The sequence below is a fragment of the Mesocricetus auratus genome, unplaced genomic scaffold (assembly GCF_017639785.1).
Source record: "Mesocricetus auratus isolate SY011 unplaced genomic scaffold, BCM_Maur_2.0 Super-Scaffold_100037, whole genome shotgun sequence".
Lineage (NCBI taxonomy): Eukaryota > Metazoa > Chordata > Mammalia > Rodentia > Cricetidae > Mesocricetus > Mesocricetus auratus.
In genome coordinates this window covers 7,599,619-7,625,267 of record NW_024429215.1, presented here as the reverse complement: position 1 = coordinate 7,625,267, position 25,649 = coordinate 7,599,619, and the positions used below count along the sequence as shown (strand labels likewise).

General features: G+C 40.5%; 1 protein-coding gene across 1 annotated transcript; it reads right to left on the bottom strand.

Moving 5' to 3' along the window:
• Positions 1 to 5,176: 5,176 nt before the first annotated feature.
• LOC101842560 (killer cell immunoglobulin-like receptor 3DL1) lies at positions 5,177 to 18,021 on the bottom strand. Its single transcript, XM_040733842.1, has 8 exons — positions 17,861 to 18,021; positions 13,957 to 14,237; positions 12,500 to 12,805; positions 10,216 to 10,509; positions 9,432 to 9,482; positions 8,122 to 8,292; positions 7,667 to 7,713; positions 5,177 to 7,564 (listed from the first exon to the last, which is right to left on the bottom strand). Exons 1-8 carry the CDS (start codon positions 18,019 to 18,021, stop codon positions 7,421 to 7,423), a joined length of 1,455 nt encoding a protein of 484 aa, XP_040589776.1. The 3' UTR covers positions 5,177 to 7,420.
• Between the last annotated feature and the right edge of the window lie 7,628 nt (positions 18,022 to 25,649).

Here is a 25,649-nt window from a genome sequence, read left to right as displayed (position 1 = left end):
TCTGTGTGCATTTGCAAACAACAGATACTTGTGAGACAGTAGGACTCACAGGATGTGTGAGGTCTGAGTCCCTGACCACAGGATTTCTACATCTTCTGCTCCAAAGGCACAAGGAACAGTTCCTTTTTGAAAAGTTCTCAGCTGGTCATGGGTGGACTTTTAGAAGAGAACAAGAATCCTTCTGTTTGAATTTCACAAATGAAAGGAGGCTTTTCCTCAACACAATGTCTAGCGGTGCTCAAATTCCCCATTTTAAACCTGAGATTTCTTTTTTTTATTTTTCCTGGCAGGGCTTATTATGCAGGCCAGGGTATCCCAGAACTCACTTAATGAGGCATAGACTGTGCTCAAACTTAGTTCCTTTTTCTTCAACTTGCTGAATGCAAGGAATACAGGTGTTCAATACCACACTTTTTTGTTTTCTGTATTTCCCTTTAATGTATCTTGAAGAGCTTATGCTTTTTCCTTTTAAAATTTAAATTAGAAACAATCTTTATTTTATATAACAATCCCAGTTCTCTGTCCCTCCCATTCTCCCATGCCCCAAACAACCCCTATCCCATACCTCTTCGGCTCCATAGAAAGGGTGAGGCATTCTATGGGATATCATAAAAGTCTGTCACATTATTTGGGGCAGGGCCTAAGCCCTCCCCTGTGTGTCTAGGCTGAGAGAGTATCCCTCTATGGGGGAATGGACTCCCATTGTCCATTTGTATACTAGGTATAAATGCTGTTCTAATACTAGGGGCCCTATAGACTGACTGCCAAGGCCTAACAGACATCCATGCTCAGGGAGCCTGGTTTCTAAGCAGTCAATCTGGCGTCCAGGAGCTTCCCCTTGTTCAGGTTAGCTGTTTCTATGGGTTTCACCAGCATAGCCTTGACACTCTGGTCAATGTCTAATATCAGTATATGAGTGAGTACATACCATGTTTGTCTTTTTGTGACTGAGTTACCTCACTCAGGGTTGTTTCTTTTAGTTTCACCCATTTGCCTGTTAATTTCAAGATTCCATTGCTTTTCCCACTAAGTAGTGCTCCATTGTGTAATTGTATCACTTTTCCTAGCCATTACCCAGTTGAGGGGCATCTAGGTTGTTTCCAGGTTCTGGATATTATAAATAATTCTGCTATGAACATAGTGGAACAGATGCCCTTGATATATGAGTGTGTATCTTCTGTGTATATGCCTAAGAGTGGAATTGCTGGATCTTGTGGTAGGCTGATTCCCATTTTCCTGAGGAATCTCCATACCGATTTCCAAAGTGACTGTATGAGTTGGTACTCCCACCAGCAGTAGAGGAGTGTTCCCCTTTCTCCACATCCTATCCAACATAAACTGTCATTGGTGTTTTTGATTTTAGCCATTCTGACAGGAGTAAGATGGTATCTCAGTTGTTTTGATTTGCATTTCCTGGATGGCTAGGGATGTTGAACACTTTCTCAAGTGCATCTCAGCCATTGTAGACTCCTCTTTTGAGAAATTTCTATTTAGTTCAGTTCCCCACTTTTTAATTGGGTCCTTTGGTGTTTTGGAGACTTGCTTCTTGAGTTCTTTGTAGACTCATAAAAAGAGTCTGGCAATATTCCTTTTGCTTCTATTGTGTGGAACAATTTGAGGAGTATTGGTATTAGTTCTTTGAAATTCTCATAGAATTTTGCATTGAAATCATCTGGCCCTGGACTCTTTTTGGTTAGGAGACTTTTAATGATTACTTCTATTTTCTTAGAGTTTAGGTCTATCTAAGGTGTTTGCCTGGACTTTAGTTTTGGTATTAGGTAGCTATCCAGAAAACGGGTAATTTCTTTGTAGGTTTTCCAGATTTGTGAAGCACATGTTTTTGAAGTATGATCTGATGATTCTCTGGATTTCCTCAGTGTCTGTTGCTATGTCCCCTTTTCTTTTCTGATTTATTAATTTGAATATTCTCTCTACTTTTAGGTTAGTTGGATAAGGATTTGTTTATCATGTTGATTTTCTTAAAGAACCAACTCTTGCTTTCATTGATTTTTGTATTGTATTGTCATCTACTCCTTCTGGGTGAGTTTGTTTCTTTTTTATATCAAATTTATATTCAAATTAAATACAATCTTATTTGACATACCAATTCCAGTTCCTTCTCCCTCCTTTCCAGCTTTGCTGGGTATAGTAGTCTGCGCTGGCATCCATGGTCTCTTAATGTCTGCAAAATATCTGTATTGGACCTTCTGGCCTTCATAGTCTCCATCGAGAGGTTGGGCATAATTCTGATAGGTCTGCCTTTGCACGTTACCTGACCTTCTTCTGTTGCAGTTCTTAATATTCTTTCTTTATTCTGCATGTTTAACGTTTTGATTATCGTGTGGTGAGGGAACATTTTTTTGTTCAGTCTATTTGGTGGTTTAGATGCTTCTTGCACTTTCATAGACATATCCTTCTTTAGGTTGGGAAAGTTTCCCTCTAAGATTTTGTTGAATGTATTTTCTGTTCCTTTGAGTTTGTCTGCTTTTATCCCTATCATTATTTTTTAAAATAAAATTTTATTTAAATTAAAAACCATCTTATTTTACATATCAATCCTAGTTCCTTCTCCTTCCTGTCCTCTCATTCGCCTCACCATCTCCCCATCCCACCCCACATTCACTCCTCAGCGAGAGTGAAGCCTCCCATGGGGGAATCATCAAAATCTCTCACATGATTTGTGGCAGGAGCGAGGCCTTCCTCACTGCATCTAGGCTGAGAGAGTAACCCTCCATTGGGAATGGTCTCCAAAAGCCCATTCATACACTAGGGATAAATACTGTTTCCACTGCTAGTGGCCTCATAGACTGCCCAGGTCTCCCAACTGACATCCATATTCAAGGGACCTGGTTTGATCTTATGCTCGTTCCCCAACTGTTAGTCTGGAGTCTGTGAGCTCCCAATTGCTCAGCTCAGCAGCTTCTGTGGGTTTCCCCAGCCTGGTATTGACCCCTTAGACATGGCTTAGTGTTTCAGAGCATGGGCTACCCTTCCAGAGGTCCTGAGTTCAATTTCCAGTAAGTGTATGGTAGCTCACAACCATCTGTAATGAGATCTGGTGCCCTCTTTTGGCCTGCAGGTGTTCATGCAGACACAACACTATACATAACGAATAGATATCCCTATTTTTAAGATTTCCTGGATGTTTTATATCATGTATTTGTTGGATTGTACAGTTTCTTTGACTGATGCACATATTTCCTCTGTTTTATGTTTAACAACTGAGAATCCTTCTTCCATCTCTTGTATTCTTCTGGCTATGCTTGCATTTCTGGTTCGTGTTCATTTATTCGGATTTTCCATTTCCAGAATTCCCTCAGTTTGTGCTTTCTTTGTCGCCTTTATTTCAATTTTTTAGGTTTGAACTGTTTCCTTCACCTGTTTGATTGTTTTTTTCTTGACTTTCTTTAAGGGATTTATTGATTTCCTTCCTTATTTTGTCTTTTCCTCCATTTTTAAGGGAAATTTTCATTTCCTCCATAAGGGACTCTATCATCATCATAAAGTTATTTTTAAGATTGTTTCCTTCTGCTTCATCTGTGTTGGGATGTCTCAGTCTTGAAGCTGCAGAACCACTAGGTTATGGTGGTACAGTATTGCTCTTTATGTTATTGACAGCATTCTCACACTGTCTTTTACCCATATGGGTTTGGGGTAACTATAGATGCTGGCATTGATGCTTCCTCCAGTTGGAGCAGGTTGTGTCTACATCCTGGGGTCAACTTTTCCTCCAGTCAGTGCAGGTAGAGCCTGTGCCTCCATGCAGCTTCTGATGCCACCGGGGCTGGTGGTGGAATGGCCAGGCCACCGTAGTCTTGCCTGTTGACTGGCTGTTGGGGCTCTTCCTCCAATCACTGCTTGTGGGGGTTGTGCTTCCAGGGTTCTCTAATGAGGCTGGGGATGGTGGTAGAATGGCCTCTGCCTCTAATTGGTGTGGGTGGGTGCTGTGCTTCCAGGGCCCTATGATTCTACTCTTTCTCCAGTTGGTACAGGTGGGGGATGCCTCTGGGGACCTCTATTGCAGCTGCAGATGGTGGTAGAGCAGTTGCAATAGGTCTAAATAGTGGGGCTGTCCACCCTGGAGAACAGCCACTCCCCCATTCCTACAGCCAGTGTAGGTGGCGGCTGTGCCTCTGTGGCCCTCTGATGTAGCTGGTGTGGTGCTGGAGCAGCCTGCCTGCAGGAGACTTCCCTGCTGGCCAGATGCTGGGACTGGGATGGGTAGAGGAGCTTTGATTTTTATTAAAGCAGAAAAAAATTTGTCACTTAGACCTAAATGCATCTCTCTTCTGCACTCTTGGAAGAGAACTTAGATTAAAGAGACTTCAAATAAGATTTCATCTGCAGCCGGGCATTGGTGGCGCACGCCTTTAATCCCAGCACTCGGGAGGCAGAGGCAGGTGGATCTCTGTGAGTTCGAGGCCAGGCTGGACCAATAGCCTCCAAAACAATACAGAGAAACCCTGTCTCGTAAAAACCAAAAAAAAAAGATTTCATCTGCAGGATGCCCACAGTCTCTGTAATCTTAAAATTTGGGAGGCTCAGGCAGGAAGATCACAAGATGGCAGATACCTAGCATGACCCTGTTTCAAAACTGCAAACAGACAGATAGACAAACAAAGATGCTTCTTACAGTCCATTCAGCAAAATGCAAAAGAGTACACATGGGTAGTGTAATAGTTGTTTTTTGGTCAACCTGACACAATAGAAAATCATTGGAGAAGTGGGACTCTGAAATGACAAAATTTATTCATGTGATTGCCTATAGGCAAGTTTGTTGGGCATGTTCTTGATTCATGGTTGATGTGGCAAGGCCTAGACCACTGTGGGTAGTAGCAATTCTTGGCAGGTCATTCTAAAGTGTATAAATGCAGGATGAACAAGGAATAAGGAACAATACATGTGTGGTGAATCTCCATGGTCCAGTCTCCAGTTTCCTGACTTTGCTCCCCTCAGTGGATTTTGTTCTGGAATTATATAAGGTATGCAATCCAAATAAACCCTTTACTCCAGTTAGCTTTTGCCTGTGGAGTTTTAACATATCAGTTTTAAACAATTCGATGTTTGGTAGTGTGTCTATAGATTGTGTGACTTTCTCAGGAGGTATTAGCAAACATCTGTTGATCCCAGAAAGGGCACCAATGACAGGCCAGAAAAGTGATTCACTGAGGCATACTTCATTGGATTAATGAGTTTATTAGGATTAATTACAGGATCCTAGATTAGTGGATATATATTGGAGCATGAGTGACTCAAGGTGGCTGTGCCCCCAAAAGCCCATGCCAACATGGATGATGACTCATAAAAGCTGTGTCCCTGGGCATATCTCAATGAGTTGCTGGCAGCTTACTTAATGGGAGGATTTCTTCTTCTTAACTGTTTTTATTGCTCATAGAACCTTGGGGAGGGTCCTTGTCAGTGTTGTATGTTTTAGGATGTTTCTGAGACTCATGAGGTATTGTTTACTTGCTGAGACTTAATGAGTTCTCTTCCAAAAGACAAGGCTTCAATTCAGATGAAGTAACTTTTCAACAGCATAGTAAAGGAAACATGTGTTAAGGAGGCAATATCTCACTTCTACTTCATTGTAGAAAATGCTTCTTTACATAGGGGAAGTCAATATTGATATATTAAAGAAATATGTAGATCTCCTCGTGAGAGAAACTTTGAAAAACAGCATTAGGGGTACACAGAACAGCATATGATAATGCCCAGTGTTAAGTGTGGTCTTCTTGAATGATATCATCAGGAGTGTTAGAAAGTAAAGAAGGGTAATGGGGTGTGAATATGATTAAAATGCATATACATGTAAGAAACTGTCATGAGACCCAGTATGTTATACAACTACTATCTACTAGACATATACACTATTAAAAAGGTGATCTTCTTATTGATATGGAGTTGTGAAATACTCATCATGGTTACTGTAGGGCAAAAGGCCAGCAAAAGAAACACACTCTGTTCCTTGAAACCAGAGCCAGAGAAGCATACTTTGGCCCTGAAACCAGAACTAAAGTTTAAAAAGGTTGGGTAAAAGAAACACACTTTGGCTCTCAATCCAGAGTAAAGGAACACACTCTGTCCCTGACTACCTCAGTACAAACACCAACCAATCCCTCAGCAGGAAACCCAATCAGTTCTTGAGCACAAAACCAAATAATTCCTGAGCACAAAATCCAGTCAATCTCTGAGTTTGTTCAAGCTCAGGGCTGCAAACTCTATCAATTCCAACCCTCAAGCTCTCCTCCCTGGAAAACTCTGCCCATAAGAAGTTCTATAAAAGCCCTGTGCCTGTTTAGTTGGGAGCTACCTTTTTCCACCCTGGCAGAGGCAGTCACTCTTCTGAATTTCTCCCTCTCAATAAATCACTTGAATGAGTTTTTGGTGAAGACATTCTTTTTCTGGAGTGGAGCAGAGCAGAGAAGCAGTGGGCATCTCTGATGGGAGAGTGGAGCAGAAAAGTAACAGTGTTTGTCAGAGCTGGATCAAACTGGGACATTTCTGTGTGTGGGGGTTTCCCCTTAGCAGAGTGAAGTAGAGCAATAACAACTTTTGCCAGAGCAGATAAACAATGGACATCTGTGCTGGGAAACTCCCTTAGTGGAGCAGAGCAGAGCTGGTCTGTAAAGGCTGTCTCAGGAAGGAGCAGGATCACCACAGAACACAGCTATAGGGATCGCCTTGCTTCTGAGAATCAGGATACCTTCTCCTCAAAGTTATATGGATAACCTGGACCCCAACAGTCAGGAAACCTTATCCTACACAGCTATAGGTAACCAGGACACATTACCTCCACAGGTATAGGTATAGCCTGGATACTGACAGTTAGGATACCTTTCTCTACAGAGTTATAGGTATATCCTGGCTCCATACAGTCAGGATACCTTTCTTTTCACAGCTATAGATGTCCAGGATATCTTCCCTTCACAACTATTGGTATAGCCTGAGACTCAACAGGATGCCTTTCTCTTCAGAGTTGTAGGTACAGCCTGGTTCCCTTCACAGGTACAGGTGTCCAGGATAACTTTCCTTCACAGCTGTAGGTACAGCCTGGCTCTCAACATTAAGGATGCCTTTCCCTTCAGAGATATAATACTTGCAGTTAAAGTTTAAATGCGCCTCGAATTTATAGCTAGTGAGGTTGCAGAGGTCTGCTAGAGTGAAATGAAATAGAGTTTGATTTCTGTTGAGTGCCTAGTGAGGAGCATAACATTTGCACATAAGGGAAAGCCACGTTGAGAACCGTATTAGAATAATGAAGGGTGGTCCCAAAGTTAGAGACTCTGTCTTCAGATTTCAGCTCTGATTTCACCGCATCTATCAGTCTTCACTGGAGAAAGGGCTGTGGTCTACACAGAAAACTTCCTCAGGTATTTCTTTGAGGACTCATGGGGCAAAGAATGTATTTCATCTCAGTTTATCATTTCCTGATTTCCATGTAGACACTGGGATCTGTGGAAAATTCCTTGGGAATCTGGGAAATGGGAGTGGTCAATTTTTGTTTGAAGGTCCTCTGATCGAATTCTAAGTATGTCACCTCCTGCCCTTCTTCTCTTTCAGGGTCCTAGAAAGAGGTAAATGTTTAGCGATTTTGTATGCACATGATCTTGCAGAGAACAAAGGGATATTCTACTGTATGGAAGAGGGCAGACTCAGGAGGTCCTACCTGTCTATTCAGTGTTGTTCTCGTCTTTGACTCTTGATCCCTGTTGGCTGCATTTTTAGGGGACAGAAATAAACAAACACATAGAATAAAGTACTTCTTCACTCTCATTATTTCAAATCCAAAGCACTAGTGAGAAATATGCTGAAGCCCAAGGTTGTTCACCATTGGCAAATTAGATTCAATTATGTTACTCTGTATTTACAGCCCTGCCCTACACATGCTGCACCCTAGTAATTCTTTCTCCCTCCATCCCTTCCCTCCACATCTCTCTTATAAAACCTTCTTCTGTATGTTAGTGCATGCTTTGGATGTAAATATGCAGAGGATGCATTGAGGAATTAGTCAGAGGCCTGAGAGGTGAAGGGAGAAGCATGGGCTCTGGTTCCTCTCTAGAAATCCCTACCTCAGTTTTCCCTGTTGGCCCAAGTGTCTTTTACTAAATGAAGAACACACACCTGTATTTCTCCAGTCTTGGATTCTCACACTACACAGATGACACTCACTGGCTTGTTCCTGGGACTTACTCTTTTTGGCATAGCAGCAAGAGTAAAGGAGGATGATGAGGAGGAGCACGAGGACCATGGTTATGGAAAGCCCAATCACAACACGCAGGTTCCTGTGGTTATCTGGGGGAAGATAGCAACCCAGAAGAGGTAAATCTTAGGATCCTCATTTTGATAGATTGTATAATATTTATTGATTAAAGGATGATTGATGCCGATTCTATATGGATAACCTATTAATAATATTCTGCTCAATGGAAATAGTGACTCCTCATGACTTATGGTTATATCCATATGTTAATACATTTCTCAACTTTTAGCATAGGAGTTTATATATGTGATAGATGGTGATTAATACAGATGTCCGCAACAGGGCAAGTTGTGGGGAATAAGAGACTATAGAATTCTTGGCTCTAAATGAGATGATTACATCTCATATCCCTCTCCAAATATTCAGCATCATTGTGAAAGAGATGAAAGAAGAGATTACAAAAATAAGCCATGGATAAGTATAAGGAAACTGTGTTCTGTTCACCAAGGGCAGTCAAGTATGTGAACTTCGTAAGAAGATGTCATAGCATACCCAAGAACAATACAAGATCAAGCTAAGGAAATACCCAGCATGGAGAGTGGAGATGGACATGAAGTCCTGCCCCTTGTCAAGCGGCTATAGGCAATTTCTAAGTGTTGGGAGAATGAGTATCAGTTTTAGGAGCATTGTCACTAGTGAGATGACCATGCTTAAGCAGAAGTCCACATGTCCAAGAATATATGGACATTCTGCCAGTGGCAGAAAACTGCAGGTTGTGTAATCAGTGTCCCAATCTGAGCTTGATACCATTGCCCAGTTAATCTGCTTAGCAACTTCCAAGTCTAAAACACCCAAATTTCCCCAAAGTGAGAAATCAAAGTCAAGTCTATTCCATTACAGGTAATATTTGTATAAAATCTTTTCTTCTGCTTCCTTGCACCCTTTTTCATGCCCCATTATCTCCTCTCCAGAAGGAGCACAGCTAGAATGAGCAGTTCATTTTTTCCTGGGAAGGGAGTGAAAGTTACTCTCCTTTTCACATGTAGGAGTTTTCAGGTATAGTTCCCACACGTCTCTTAAAAATCTTCTGATGTTTCAGAATTTAAGAATCAAAGAGGAAAAAGATGATTATCTTAAGACAACTGAGCTGTGAGGGACCTGAGCCCAAACATGAACCCAAGAGCTTTTGTACCCAAGTTTCTACAACAGAGAAGAGGAATCAATTACTCACAAGTTTTGGACTCTGATTCTGTACACAAAGTGCAGTTTCCTGATGAATTTACTAGAAAGGAGAGAAGAGAGGGAGAAAGTTTATCAAAAGCCTATCTGGCTTCCCTGTATGGAAAGTCCTTTGAATTTGGACACTAAGCAGCATCCACTCCATCTCTTAGTGCTGCCCATTCAGAGTCATAGGATGCAACTAGATATTTTGCTTTGAGGTGTTGATTTCTAGTTGTGATGAGTCAATAGGAATGCTGTGGAGAGATCTATGTGAGGGAGAGATCAGGAGTACTGCTCTGTCTCTGATATGACCAAACAGATTGCAAGCTTATACCTAATGAGTCTGTCCTGACCTGTTTCTTATTTTCCCTGGGTACATACACGCCCCAGTGTGGCTGGCCAACTAGGATAAAGATTGTTTGTGAGGCTTCTTGTCTATTGTTTTATAATCTGACATACATTCTCAAACTTGACATCCTTTAAAAAAACTTCACTGAAATTTAATTATCTCTTTCTTTCTCCCTTTCATCTCTCCAGCCCCTTCCAGGTAAACTTCCCCCAAGCTTTTCTACACACTCCCTTAAGTTGTAAGCCTCTTTTTCCTTGAGTAACATTGCTAAGTGTGTATATACACTCACATATATACATGTATAGATATATGTATATATATGACTCCAGATAATCCTTCTCTGTAGTTGCCTAAGATACTTTTTCTCTATCATCAGATGCTTCTCAGAATTCACTTTAGGATTTAATTACTCACAAAACACGAGGTATATATGAGACTCTCTTACCTGAAACAGGAAGGTACAAGGGGTCACTTGGGGATGACCACACAAAGGAGGAGTTTCTGAAAGAGCCATAGCATCTATAGTTCCCTTTCTGGATCACAGGCCCAAGAATGAAATTGGCCTGGAATGTCCCATTGTGACTCTGCATGGCAGGCAGCCCATGTCCCTGAGGCACCTGCTCCCTGGACAGATGGAACATATCAAACTGATGATCAGAGATGCAAGCCAAGGTCATGTTCTCTCCTGACATCACCACGGGGCCCATCAGGACTGCCAGAGAAGGTTTCCTGTGTAAACCTGGAAGGAAAGAGCAGAGACAATTAGGGGGCACTTCCTTACCGGTTTCATTAACGTCTCAGAGTTCTCTCTCCATGTTTACATTGCTGTGATCCCTCTCTCTCTCTGCCCCATCCTTACCTCTCCTTTTCCTACCTCCCCATCTCTTCCTCTCCCTCTTTCCTTCAATCTTACCTGGTCTCTGACCACAGTTCTGTAACCATGCATTTTACCACAGTTTTGTTTTTTGACAGTTTCTGGCCCTATATGCATTGGTTCATTCCACCTGCCTAAGTTTGTTTTTATTAATATATATTAGATTTATACAGCAGTTGGATTCATTATGAAATATAAACTTATATATATAATGTATTTTTATGTTTTTTATTAAAATTTTGAAATTAAAGTCAAGTTGCATCATTTTATGGCCTCATTTTCTTTAAGTGTTGTGACATATGTATTTATATGTTTAATCTTGATCATATTATGCTATTATTCCCTCTTGTCCATCAACCTCAACTGATTTCACTCCTTTACCCAATTTTTCTTCTTTATCCTTTCATTCCATCCAGATGTTTTGCCAATCGGTGTGTTTAGTTAGAGATATTTATTTTTTTAAATTAGCATACAAAGTAAATGACTTCATTAAGAGATCCTCATTCACATCATTTTGCTCATGGTAATTTTTTACGGTAGTTATTGGAAACCAGAACAGGAATCCATGTCAAGGGCAAATTTAGAAGCAGGAAAAGGGTGTGCAGAGCAGTACAATGGTTGGTTCTGAATCCCCTCCATTGTACCACCTTTGCTGGTCCTTACTCCATGCTTCATTCTCTCTTTCTTGGCATATCTATCCCACCTCTTTCAACACCCCTCCATGTTAATCTCCTTCCCTTCCTGATCAGTTTCCTATTCGATGACTTATAGCTCCCCCATCCTATGTATATTAAAAATCTAGAATCTTACTTCCAAGTCATTCATTTTCTAACTTGTCTCTTTTTCGTTCACATCTATGCTAGTGAATGTCTCTTTTCAAAGCACAGGATATTCCATGAACGTGTATGTTTCCCAAGAACAGGGCCCATGATGGTCTTCCTTCCCTTGTTCCTCTTAGTGTGTGTACTTCTCAGATGTAATCTGTCATCTGTTTCCCTATCTTTGCTTTGAAATATCCAATAATTGCCATTATTTGCCCATCTCTAATTTCAAATCTTCCATTCAAGCTTAAGGCTTTTTGCAAGTCTTTCCTTCCCACATATGCCATGCTTAGTATTTCCTCAGCTTTTCCTGTCTCCAAGTCTTTCTTGCAGTCTCCCTGTCTGCCTTACTATTTGTATATTTTTCCGTATCTCTGCAATACATTTGTAAGCCAATCCCAGGGGAAACCACTATAGGATGTTTTTCCTCCATCTGGAATGTCTGAATAATTTTGGAACATGGATTTTCAACTGTTTGGAGATGTAAAGAAGAGACAATGATTGGTGCTCTACTCAATGACCCAGGGTTATGCTATTCTTTCATAAATAATTGGTCAAACACAAGAATGGAAGAACTGTCAACCTAGAAAGAAACTCTGTGTGTGCAAACTGTACCAACACCTAAGGACTCATGTAGAACCAGTCCAATTCAGCACATACATTCAGGTCACACATGATGTCAATTTGTCTCTAGCAGATGTCTTTTAGAGGTAGAAGCAAACAAAATTGTGACCTGTTTTGGATACTGAAAACTAGCAAAAGGACTTCATTGTCTCTGATTCTTATCAAGCTCATGAAGTCACCCTTTCTCTTTACCTCTAGTTAAGATTCCTTTTATCTACCTGTATCAGTGATTTACATTAAAACGAATGATTTGTCCTTGTGTCTACACTTTCATTGTCTATGTCAGTAATGTACTCTTGAAGGCTACCTTTCTGATCCCCACAGTCATCTTCCCTATGACTTCCCAGTATTTCTATAGAATAACTGCTCTGCATCACAGAGAGGATGATGATCAGGTGATACCCTCTTACCTGTGATCACTATGTCAACAGGGTCACTGGATTCAGACCACTCATATGGTGTGTGATTGTAAGAACCATAACAGGTGTAAGTCCCAGCGTGAGCAGGTGTTGTGGGTCCTATTGAGAAGCTGGCATGGGACCCCCCACGATGGGATTCTGCAGAATGCTGGAAGGATTCATTGATTATTTTGTTACTTTGTAAAGTCAAAATGAAGATGTCAAACACAATCTGTGAGTGACACTTCAGGGTCATCTTCTCTCCTGAATTTACCAGGTAAGTATGTGGGACAAAGAGGAAAGGCTTCCTGTAGATTCCTAGAAATAAAGAGATTGCAAGGTTGAACATGACTCCAGTCTATGTATCCCTGAAAACCTATGCATTCCCCGTTAATGTGTCCTTCTTGTCAGTGTTCCAGTGTCCTTTTCTGTGTACACAGACTCCTCCTTCTTTCTCTGACGATTTTCTGCTTATTTGGCTTTGGCAGCAGCACAATATTTTCCCATTGACTTGCTGTGAGAATATTTCTTCTGAATCTGTCTACAATAGCCACTATTGCCCCTTTTAATATTTGAGGAATGCAGATAGTATGGAAAGATTTATGCCACGTTCATTCATGTGTCTTTTTAATGCTATTTTGGAATAAATAAAAACCATGGTATGCTAAAAGATTTAAGAGTGAAGGTAGGTACCAGTGAAACTCTTCTGGCCTTCTCTATGGATCAAAGTTCTGTAAGGCATTCGTGATCGGACACATCAGATTTGTTTCCTGACAACATGATTCGTTACCACCCTGACTTTACTGCTCTCTGTGCAGTCCTTTCCTGGTTCGTAATTTGCCCTTGACAAAGATTCCTGTATTAGTTTCTAGTCAGTACCATAACAAACTATCACAAATGTGATTTTTAAAAAGGGTACAAGGGACATCCGAATTCTGAAACAAGCCAAATAGTATAAATCAGGTATAGGCAGTGACATGTTACTTAGAAAATTTCCTAGACAAGTGTTCATTGCTTTTTGCCTTTCAGCTTCCAGAGACCTCATTCATTCTTCGGCACTTTGGTCATTTTTCCATTCCCAGAATTAGCAACAGGGTGTATCCCCCATTATTCTTAGTTCTCCCACTAAGGAAATTTCCTTATATTGTTATATGAACTCTGGTGATTCTGCTGACCCAGAACAAATCAGCACATTCTCCCATCCTGGTGTTGTCCTGTTAGTACCTGAATTCCCCTTTCAGGTCCACTTTTTCCCTGACTTGACCCTTCTTACCTCTTCCTTAACACCCATGAAGTCTTAGGAATGGAAAGAGCATGTCCTTGGGTTTATGCTATGCCCACCATACTATCTAATTTTCTGTGTTGAATATTCCTTTATAATACTGAGACTCTGACTAAAACCGGTTCTGAAAATTCTAGCATGAGGAGACTTGTGGGAATGAAATGACACTTCCAACATGATTGCTGACCTGAGATTATGATTTTCAAAGGGTTACTGTGTAATGAGAGGTCATTAGGGTTCTGATGATAGTGATTATAGCATCTGTAGGTTCCTCCATGTGCTGGTGTCACAGGGCCCAAGAGCATGCTCTTCTGGAATATTCTTTCATGGACCTGAGGAATAAAATCTCCAAGTTCCTTGTACAGCTGGAACAAGTCAGACTCTCTATGAGAGTCACATCGAAGCTCCACATGCTGTCCCAGTGCAACAACAGGGCTTGGCCAGGCAGTCAGTAAATATTTGTGATAACTTCCTGGAGAAATCATACAGAAAATAATTTAATGATCTCCCTTCATTCCTGAGAGTTGAGCTTCCAATTATTAATTCTGCAGGTAGCTTTAGAACAACAATTTTCTCTGAATTGAAACATCCCTGTTTCAATGTGAGAAGATGAAAAGCTCAGGTCAATCAATAGGTAAGCATACATAAGTACTAGGAAGCTAAAATTCATCGCATACCTGCTCTATAAAAACAGTAAGCTACTGGGTCTTCTGAATTCCAAGATGAGATATCTGAGTACTGGTATGCAGAAGACTGCAGATAGATCCATGTTTATCGCCTTGTACAAAACTTAAGTCCAAATGGATCAAAGATCTCAACATAAGTCCAACCACACTGAAACTTTTAGAAGAGAAAGTGGGAGAAACTCTTCAACGAGTTGGTACAGGAGACCACTTCATAAATATAACACCAGCTGCACAGACACTGATATCGGCAATTAACAAATGGGACCTCCTGAACCTAAAAAGCTTCTGTAAGGCAAAAGACACAGTCAACAAGACAAAAAGGCAGTCCACAGAATGGGAAAAGATATTCATTAACCCTACATCTGACAGAGGGCTAATCTCCAAAATTTACAAAGAACTCAAGAAACAAGTCTCCAAAACACCAAAGGATCCAATTAAAAGTGGGGTACAGAACTAAATAGAGAATTCTCAATAGAGGAGGCTAAAATGGCCAAGAGACACATAAGAAAGTGCTCAACATCCTTAGCCATCAGGGAAATGCAAATCAAAACAACTCTGAGATACCATCTTACTCCTGTCAGAATGGCTAAAACCGAAAACACCGAAGACAATTTATGCTGGAGAGGATGTGGAGAGAGGGGAACACTACTGCACTGCTGGTGGGAGTGCCAATTCGTACAGCCTCTTTGGAAATTCCTCAGGAAAATGGGAATTAATCTACCACAAGACCCAGCAATTCCACTCTTAGGCATATATCCAAATGTGGCAAATTCATACAACAAGGGCATCTGCTCCACTATGTTCATAGCAGCATTATTTGTAATAGCCAGAACCTGGAAGAAACCTAGATGCCCCTCAACTGAAGAGTGGATAGAGAAAATGTGGTACATTTACACAATGGAGTATTACTCAGCAGAAAAAAACAATGGAATCTTGAAATTTGCAGGTAAATGGATAGCACTGGAAGAAACCATCCTGAGTGAGGTAACCCAGTCACAAAAGACAAACATGGTATGTACTCACTCATATATGGATTTTAGACATGGATCAGGATAGTGCCAGTCTGTACTTCCACTGATAGAGAGTCTGGGAAACAGGAAAGAACCTAAAAGATATGCATATATGCATAGTACCCAAAAGAAGAGGATTGAGACAAGATCCTGTGAATGGATGGGGAACACGGCGAGGGGTGGGGGGGAGTGGGAGCTGGGAAGAAGAGATGGGGAGAAGAGGAAGAGAGAGTAGATCATGGGGGAACAGGAAGTTGAGTGGGTGGGAGCAGAATAGGGGGAAGAGGGAATCATAAGTTAGAAGACAGATCAGGCACCAGAGTGACCTCGAGTGATCTAAAGGGATAACACCAATTGGCAAGCTAAGCAATAGTGGAGAGACCACCTCGATTGCCCATTCCTGATAATGAACTTGATGTCTATAGCCATCCAGGAGCCTTCATCCAGTGATTAATGGAAGCAGAGGCAAACACACAATTAAGCACTGAACTGAACCTAAGGAACCCAGTGACAGAGAGAGGAGTGATGAGCAAATTGGCAAAGAATGGGCTGGTAAAACCAGCAGAGACAGCTGATCTGAACAGGGGACAGCTCTTGGACCCCAGACTGACAGCGGAGAGGCCAGCATGGGACTGATCTGGACTCCCCAAATGTGAGTGTCAGCGAGAAGGCCTGGGCAACCTATGGGGCCCTGAGCTGTGGATCAGTGTCTATCCCTGGAATACAAACAGTCATCGTGTTCCCATAGCACAAAGAGGGATGCTCTCTCAGCCTGGACTCTTAGGGGAGTGCCTAGACCCTACCCAGAGTGAAATGACAGACTCTAGATATACCCTATGTGGAAGAATTTGGCAATAGGGTAGGAGGCTGGGGGGGAAGGGGAGTGCGGTAGGAGGGGAGGGAGAGCGAACTGGGATTGACATGTAAAACAATCTATTTAAAATTAAAATAAAAATGATAAAGTAAAAAATACATCATATAAAATTCTGAATTAGTAAAATAACAAGAAGACAGAAATAAGAGAGATAATAAGAATAAGCAAAAAATCCCCTAGAGTTGGAAATATATATATCTATATATCTATATCTATATCTATATCTATATCTATCTATATATATCTATATCTATATAACACCGTTGAAACTTGTAATATAATGAATATGGTCAGATCTAAGAGGGTCAAATGACACAAAGCAAATTCACCCCACGTAGTCATGATCACAGAGTACATTATTATTGTAAGAGTTCCTGGGTTCAGGATGACAAGAGAAGCAAAGGACACAAAAGAGACTTCCAGGACATCTAACAGCTGACTCTGAGCAAAGACCTAAGGACACAATAGCCCGGGAGGATGCATTCAATAAAGTGAGTGATAAAAAGGAAAACCTGACTATAAATGTCAGCAACACTGTCCATCAGAAATGGAGATAATTAATTTCTCAGAAAACAGTCCCAGATAGAGTTCACTATAAGCACAAGAAATGATACATACTTCACTCTGGAAGGGAAGGTTGATAATAAGCTACATGAAATATCTTGTAGAAAAAGGAAAAATGGTTCTCTGGTGATAAACAAATTATGTCTGCAGCGTTGATGTTTGAAGGCAAAAATAACAATGTCAGTGGTTTGTCAAGTGACAAAGAAACTTAAGAAATCATAAATTATATTATCAAAATCCTCTCAAAATATTTGCAGGTTGTCAGGCAAGAGTATAGCAAAGGGGAGGAGCATGTTTTATTTAAAATACTGATTATCCTCCAGGTGTTATGACCCACTCTTTTAGTCTTAGCATTTGGGTTACAGAAGCAGAGTCCATGGGCAGCCTGCTCTAAATAGTGAGTTCTAGAATAGTTAGAGCTGCACAGAGAAGCCTTGTCTTGAAAAACCGAAATAATGTTTCTCTGACCAAAGTTGATGTCTAACTCAGCCAGGGGCGGAGTCTGGGATGGTCTGGGAGAGAAGGGAGAGAGAGTCTTGCAGGTTCCTAACTTTGAAGTTCAGAAGACTCACCAACAAATCACTCACATAAGCCACCAGCTAACACCCATAATATCTGCTCTTCTGCTATTACCCAGCCTATCTATTGCAATGGGTAGTATAACTCAAGGTTTTAAGGATGGACTCACCTTCTTGTACCAATGTCCCCTGGACTAGGAATAAGCCTGGAAAGAAAAATTCATGATGGGTGATCTATCTCCTTCCAATAACCTGGTGATCTGACCTCCCCATCGCTGTAGAACCTCTGAACAGCAGAATCAGAGATCACTTAAGGTAAGGTGAACTCATGCACCAACCCCACCATGGAATCCAGTGTTTCTGCTGTGGATGAATCCAGCCTCCCTAGATGATATATTCACCTTGGTATTCCACACCCTTCATTCCCAGCAGGACTCACCAGTGCACAAAATGTTTAGGGGCACAGACAGCATCGTGCTGCTTCAGCTGACAAGAGGCAGAGTCAGAATAAAAACTTACAGGATGTCCTGAGAGGCTAAAGCGTCTACTTGACCACAGCACGGAAAGCTGAGCATCAGAGCACATCCGCTCTCGCCACATGTTTATGGACCCTTTTCCACACAGGGTTTCTCTGGAGCCCTGGCTAGCCTGGAAGGTCCAGGCTGGCTTTGACTTCAATGGTCTACCATAGAGTGCCCCACATATGCTTGTTTTAAGGGTGTGTTTTCCCATGGGAGGCATCAAATATGCTCATCCTTTTACTAAGGCATTAGAGGTCCAAAGCTTCTTGGAAAGTCTTCACACCTAAGTTCTTCAGACACAGCATTCACCATGACTATAACTGGGTTGAGTACTGGACCCAACACCTTTTATTCCAAATATTCAAATTTGATTGTTATGCTAAATATTTGCATATTTTTGCTTTTTAAAATCTGAGTCTCAATGCATGTATTGGCTTTCTGTGCAACGTATCCAATGATTATTTATGTTATAACATGAATACTAGTATGTCAATTAAAATTATTATGGTGTGATAATCCAGTGTCAGGGCATAATTATTCAATTTCTTATGTGATTAATTGTGTACTTTTTTAGAATAATAAAATTCCAATTCTTTTCAAAACTAAAAACATAAAGTAAGTGGGTTTTGCTTTAACTGAAATTTATTTCAAGACCTAGCATTCTGATTCTTTGAAATTTTTCATTTTAAAATATGTGCAAATATGTCTATGTCTATATGCTTATGTACATGTTAGTTTTGGTGAGTTGTAAGGCCCAAAGTGGGCATTGATTGTGTCCCCTGGAGCTGTAGTGACAGTCAGTTGTTTGCCTCTGGTGCAGGTATTGGGAACTAACATTGAGTCCTCTGCAATAAAGAACACACTCTTACCCACTGTGTGATCTTTCCAGCTCTATATACTTAACATTATTTACCAAAAATTCCAGACATATATTTATTATTTCACTTTATTTCCTCTCATAGTTGAGTGGTTGACATAGGAATATCTGAGAATATTTGATAGGTGCAATTTTACAAGCTGTTTTTTTGCATTTTCAAATATTATATTTTACAAGGTGGGTTCTTGACTATATAGCACTTATTTTTTAATTCAGTAGGACACATTAAATATAAGACATTTAACCTAGATAAGAATCACCAATATTATGATGTATTTAAGGAAGAATCAGAGAGCTAGAACTTGAAAAAACACTACAATTAAATAGGGACACTTGAAACAGGAATAACCGCTGACTGCACAAACTCAGGGAGTGTAATATACACATGCAGTGATTTTCTTCTGTATTTTATTGAATTGTTATCCTTTTTTCCTATATATTACTCTATATTTTAAACTTAAACTTTTTAATTATATATGTTTTTCAAATAAATTACATTTATAAAATTTCTTTTAATTTTTACATCATTCAGTCTCTTCTGTATGGCTCTTTTGTTCATCAAATACATCTTTATCTTTGATCACCTCTATGTATCTACACACATTTATTCTTAAGTATAAACACAATCTGATTAATCTGCATAATGCTATTCCTATGTATCTAATTTTAGAGTTGACCACAATACTAGGAGATTATGATCTCACAGCATACTTCCTTTTCCTCTGGTTCTTACAATCCTCCCACCCCTTCTTGTATGATGTTCTCACAGCCATAGGTGCAGGCGTTTGTTGTAGATGGGTTGGACACTGCATAATTCTTGTTCTCTGTATTTTTATTGGTATCAGTTTTTGTAATGGTGTTTGAGACTAACTGAAGTTTCTTTTTGGTATGAGAACTACTTTTGTCTGTGGATACAAGGAAAATATTTAGATATTTGAAATGGAATTTGGAATTACACTTATTTAGTAAAGTGGCAGTTGTAGATTTCTCCAAAATCAATGACCTCACTAGCTTTGGATAGCTTGCTAGATTTCCAGAACCAGGCAATATTTCCTTGTTTTTGAGTCAGTCTTCAGTCCACTTAGACAGCTGTTATCTACCTAATATTTATGTGCCATGCTTCCATCCTTAGAGTTACTGTGTCATGCAGGACATGAAGAGACTACACAAGTTCTCAAACATTCATCTTCCTAAATGCTGAATCACCAGCAATAGCTTCCTAGTAATTATCCTTGCAGTGTCTCACAGTGAATTGTTTTAAAAAAATTCCTGAGCTATTGGGGAGATGGCTCATTGATTGAAACGTTATCCATATATCATGTCTCTGTACCTACCTATAGAACTATTTTTATCAGTTGATCATGTTTTATTTATCATCTTCAATCTATTTACAAATCTGCCATTCAGTCATTTATGTATTGGTAATTATCAAACTACATTTCAATAATGTATTTATCAATTATATTTGCTCTATAGGCCATTTATTTTTTAAATTATAAACTGACTGTTTGGCCAATATCTCAGGTTTCTTATTGGCTAGCTCTCTCTTAATTATTAACCCCTTTTTTTGTTTTTCAAGACGGTTTCTCTGTTGCTTTGGAGACTGTCCTGGAACTCGCTCTGTAGACCAGGTTGGTCTAGAACTCACAATGATCTGCCTGCCTCTGCCTCCCAAGTGCTGGGATTAAATGTGTGAGCCACAAACACCCAGCATAACCCATTTTTATTAATCCATACATCTCCACATAGCCTTGGCTTAGTGGAGAATACTTTGTTGTTCCACCTTTCTGGTTGCTGCATGACATCTCCTTGGCAACTCACTCTCTACATTCCTCTTCCCAGACACCTGCTACCCTGGAAGACCTGTCTACACTTCTGCCTCGCTACTCTCTGCCTGTCCATTGTAGGCCATCTATTTTTGCCTGTCTGTCTCTCCTTTCTTTTATCTATTTCTAGCTCTCGTTGGTCTGTATATCCAAAAGCAACGTTCCCCTCCAAATAAGCACAGTATTGAGAGTCACCGTTAAGTTTTATGGCCTTCTGTCTCTCCTTTCCAGAATTCCAGCAGTCAACATGAAACCCGGACCATAAGTCATGGATTCAATAGTGTTACCCAAGGTCTAAGCTTAAGACCCAGTTACAACCTCCTCAACAGAATGCTAAGGAGATTAGACTCTCCTTGGGTTCTAGTAAAATTAGCTAGTGTTCATGTTAATAGAGGGTCTAGCTTTTGTGGGAAGCCTGCTTTCTTGTTAATCTACTTTCATTTCAGGACTCACGGACATACAGGAAGGCAGTGTCCTCTGTGGTCATGATGTTGATATGGCCTCAGCCCAGTTAGTTTCCTGTCTGTGTGCACTGTCAGAGTAGGACCCACAGGATGGTGAGCTCTGACATCCTGACCACATATTTCTATATCTTTTACTTTAAATACAGAAGAACTGTTCTTTTTGAAATGCTTAGTTCTAAATCATTCTCGGCTGGACCCTTACAATAGACAGAAGAGTCCTTCTGTTTGTATTTCTGATATTGAGGAAGGTTTGCTTCAAAGTATGTCCTGCAGTGTTTACTGCTCAAAGTTCTCATTCTAGTTTTACCTTAAATTTTATTTTTTTCCTGGTTTGTTTTGTTATGCAGTTCATTTCATTCCCTGTTTATTATCCTCAGACTCTCAGTATATCCTAAATTGCACAAGAAAGCAATCCCAGTTACCCATACATCCTTTCCTCCCACTCACTTAATTCCCCCTATCCTTTATTCTGCTTCAACGAGAGTGAAAGGCCTCCCCTAGAAGTGTACTAAGTCTTTCACATAATTATGTTAAGGCAGGACCAAGGTACCTTACCACCTCCATACCCCAGTGTGCAGGCTGGGCAAGGTATTTCTGCATACACAATAGGCTCCACTAGTTTTATGCATTAGCGTTAGGTCTTGGACACACTGCCTGTGGCCTCATGTATTTTCCCAGTCAAACCATTGTCTAGTTTGGTCTTATGCAGATTCCCTTTTGTCAGACCCAAGTCAGTGATCTCTCAGTTGATTCTGTGGGTTTCTTGACTCCTTTGCTCATATTTTTATCATTATTTATTTTTAAGTTTAAATTTATATTAGAAACAAGGTTGCTTCACAAGTCAGTCCAGGCCCCTCTCCGTTTCCCTTCCCTCCTCCTGTGCCCTCCCTCCAACCTCCCCAATATCCCCTAGTTTTGCCAGGTAGGTTGTTGCCCTCCATGGGGTGTCCACAGTCTGTCATTCATCCCGGGCAGGGCCCAGATGCTCCCCCAAGAGTCCAGGGTGAGATTGCATCTCACATTGTTGGATGGGAGTCCAAAGTGCATGTGTATAATCGGGATGAATACTGATCTACTACCTGAGGCTCAATAGATTTCCTAGGCCTCCTCACTGAGACCCACATTCAGGGCGTCTTCATCAGCCTTGGATTCAAGAGTTAACCCTTGTCAGGTCAGCTGTTTCTAGGGGTTAAACCAGCCCAATCTTTATCCCTTTTGTCATCTGTCCTCTGTCTCTTACTGGCTTCCTTGAGTTCAGCTCACTGCTTAGCCATGAGAATGTGCCTCTTCTTCTATCACCAACTGAATGAAGTTTCTGTTTCCCAGACTCTCTGGCCATGGCATTGTAGGCTGGCACTCCCCAGATCTATGTCTAAAATCCATATATGAGAGAGTACATGCCATGTTTCTCTTTTTGTGACTGTGTTACCTCACTCAGGATGGTTTCTTGTAGTGTCATCCATTTGCCTACAAATCTCAGGATTCCATTGTTTTTTTTCTGATGACTAGTACGTGTGTGGGTTAATATCCGGATTTTTATTTCGATTCCATTGGTCTACCTGTCTATTTTTGTGCCAATACCAAGCTGTTTTAAGGACTATAGCTCTATAATAGAGCTTGAGGTCAGGGATGGTGATGCCTCCGGACATTGCCTTGTTGAAAAGGGTTGTTTTGGCTATCCTGGGTCTTTTGTTTTTCCATACAAAATTGATTATTGTTCTTTCAAGGTCTGTTTAGAATTGTGCTGGGGTTTTAATGGGGCTTGCATTGAATCTGTAGACTACTTTTGGCAGGATTGCCATTTTTACTACATTGATCCTACCTATCCAAGAGCATGGGAGATCTTTCCATTTTCTGAGGGCTTCTTTAATTTCTTTCTTTAAAGATTCAAAGTTCTTGAGATACAGGTCTTTAACTTGTTTGGTTAGCATTACCCCAAGGTATTTTATGTTGTTTGTGGCAATTGTAAAGTGCGACGTTTCTCTGATTTCTTTCTCAGCCCTTTTATCATCTGTATATAGTAGGGCTACTGATTTTCTTGAGTTGATCTTGTATCCTGCCACTTTGCTGAAGGTGTTAATCAGGTGTAAGAGCTTGCTGGTAGAGTTCGTTGGGTCATTGATGTAAACTATCATATCATCTGCAAGCAGTGAAAGTTTGACCTCTTCCTTCCCAATTTGTATCCCATTTATCCCCTTTTGTTGTCATATGGCAACGGCTAGAACTTAAAGTACAATGTTGAAAAGGTATGGAAAGAGTGGACAGCCTTGTCTTGTTCCTGATTTTAGAGGAATTTCATTGAGTTTCTGTCCATTTAGTTTGATGATGGCTGTTGGTTTACTGTATATAGCTTTTATTATGTTTAAGTATGTTCCTGGTATCCCAGATCTCTCTAAGCCCTTTATCATGAAGGGGTGTTGGATTTTGTCAAAGGCCTTTTCAGCATCTAGTTGGATGATCATGTGACTTGTTATTCAGCTTGTTTATATGGTGTATTACATTGTGGGATTTTCGTATGTTGAACCATCCCTGCATCCCTGGGGTGAAACCTACTTGATCGTGGTGAATGATTGTTTTGATGTGTTCTTGGATCTGATTTGCCAGTATTTTATTGAGTATTTTTGCATCAATGTTCATGAGGGATATTGTTCTGAAGTTCACTTTCTTAGTTGTGTCTTTGTGTGGCTTGGGGATCAAGGTTATTGAAGCCTCATAGAAAGAGTTCGGCAAAGACCCTTTTGCTTCTATTACATGGAATACTTTGAGAAGAATTGGTATATGCTGTTCTTTGTATTTCTGGTAGAATTCTGCACTGAGGCTATCTGGACCTGGCCTTTTTTTGGTTCGGAGACTTTTGATGACTGCTTCTATTTCCATAGGGGTTGTAGGTCTATTTAAATTGCTTATCTGTTCTTGATTTAGTTTTGGCAAGTGAAATCTATCCAGGAAATCGTCCATTTCCTTTAAATTTTGGAATTTTGTGGAGTACAGGTTTTCAAAGTATGACCTGATGATTCTCTGAATTACCTCAGAGTCCGTTATGTCCCTCTTTTCATTTCTGATTTTGTTAATTTGCATGTTCACTCTCTGCTGTTTGTTAAGTTTGACAAAGGTTTGTCTATCTTGTTAATTTTCTCAAAGAACCAAGTTTTCTTTGCATTGATTCTTTGTATTGTTTTCCTAGATCCTACTTTATTGATTTCAGCCCTCAATTTGATTATTTCCTGGCATCTACTCTTCCTGGGGGAGTTTGCTTCTTTGTGTTCTAGAGCTTTCAGCTGTGCTGTTAATTCTCTACTATAACTATACTCCAGTTTCTTCATGTGGGCACTTAGTGCTACGAACTTCCCCCGTAGAACTGCTTTCAAAATGTCCCATAGGTTTGGGTATGTTGTGTCTTCATTCTCATTGAATTCTAGGAAGTATTTAATTTCTTTTTTTATTCTTTGACCCACGAATTGTGCAGTTTTGCTTATTCAATTTCCATGAGTTTGTAGGTTTTCTGCAATTTGTGTTGTTGTTGAATTCTAATTTTAAAGCATGGTAGTCTGATGAGATGCATGGAGTTATTCCAATTTTTTGAAGCTGTTGAGGTTGGAAATGTTGCCAAGTGTGTAGTCGATTTTTTAGAAGGTTCCATGTGGTGGTGATAAGAAGGTATATTCTTTTTTATGTGGATGAAATGTTCTATAGATGTCTGTTAATCCCAGTTGTGTCATTACTTCTATTAGACCCTTTGCTTCTTTGTTGACTTTCTGTCTGGTATTCCTGTCTAGTGGTGAGAGTGGTGTGTTGAAGTCTCCCACTATAAGTCTGTGAGGCTTTATATGTGATTTAAGTTTTAGTAATGTTTCTTTTACAAATGTGGATGCCTTTGTATTTGGGGCATAGATGTCTTGACTCCTTTGATCATATTTTTGCTCCTCCCTCACATCGATTGTACTCCAGGAGCTTGGTCCATTGGTTTGTTGTTGATTTACAGCAAAGCTCTCTTTTTTTTGTTTTTTGTTTTTTGGTGTTTATGAGACAGGGTTTCTCTGTATCGTTTTGGAGGCTGTTGGTCCAGCCTGGCCTCGAACTCACACAGATCTGCCTGCCTCTGCCTCCCGAGTGCTGTGATTAAAGGCGTGGGTCACCACCACCCAGCTCCAGCAAAGCACTCTTTTTTCTTTTATCATTTTTTATTTTAATTTTAAATAGCTTGTTTTACATGTCAATCCCAGTTCCCTCTCCCTCCCCTCCTCCTGTACTCCCCTTCCCCCTACAGCCTCCCACCCTATTGCCAATTCCTTCCACATAGGGGATATCTAGAGTCTGCCATTTCACTCCGGGTAGGGTCCAGGCACTCCCCTAAGAGTCCAGGCTGAGAGAGCATCCCTCTTTGTGCTATGGGCACACGATGACTGTTTTTTATTCCAGGGATAGTCACTGATCCACTGCTCAGGGCCCCATAGGTTGCCCAGGCCTTCTCGCTAACACTCACATTTGGGGGGGTCCAGATCAGTCCCATGCTGGCCTCCCCGCTGTCGGTCTGGGGTCC

Bases quoted from the DNA above. Each gene is read 5' to 3' on its own strand.
- LOC101842560 (XM_040733842.1), bottom strand. From the start codon at position 18,021: ATGTGGCGAGAGCGGATGTGCTCTGATGCTCAGCTTTCCGTGCTGTGG. The intron at 14,238-17,860 runs GTGAGTCCTGCT...TTCTCCAGGAAG, and splicing joins CCTAAACATTTTGTGCACTG to TTATCACAAATATTTACTGA. The intron at 8,293-9,431 runs GTGAGTAATTGA...ATCTTCCCCCAG, and splicing joins AGAATCAGAGTCCAAAACTT to ATAACCACAGGAACCTGCGT.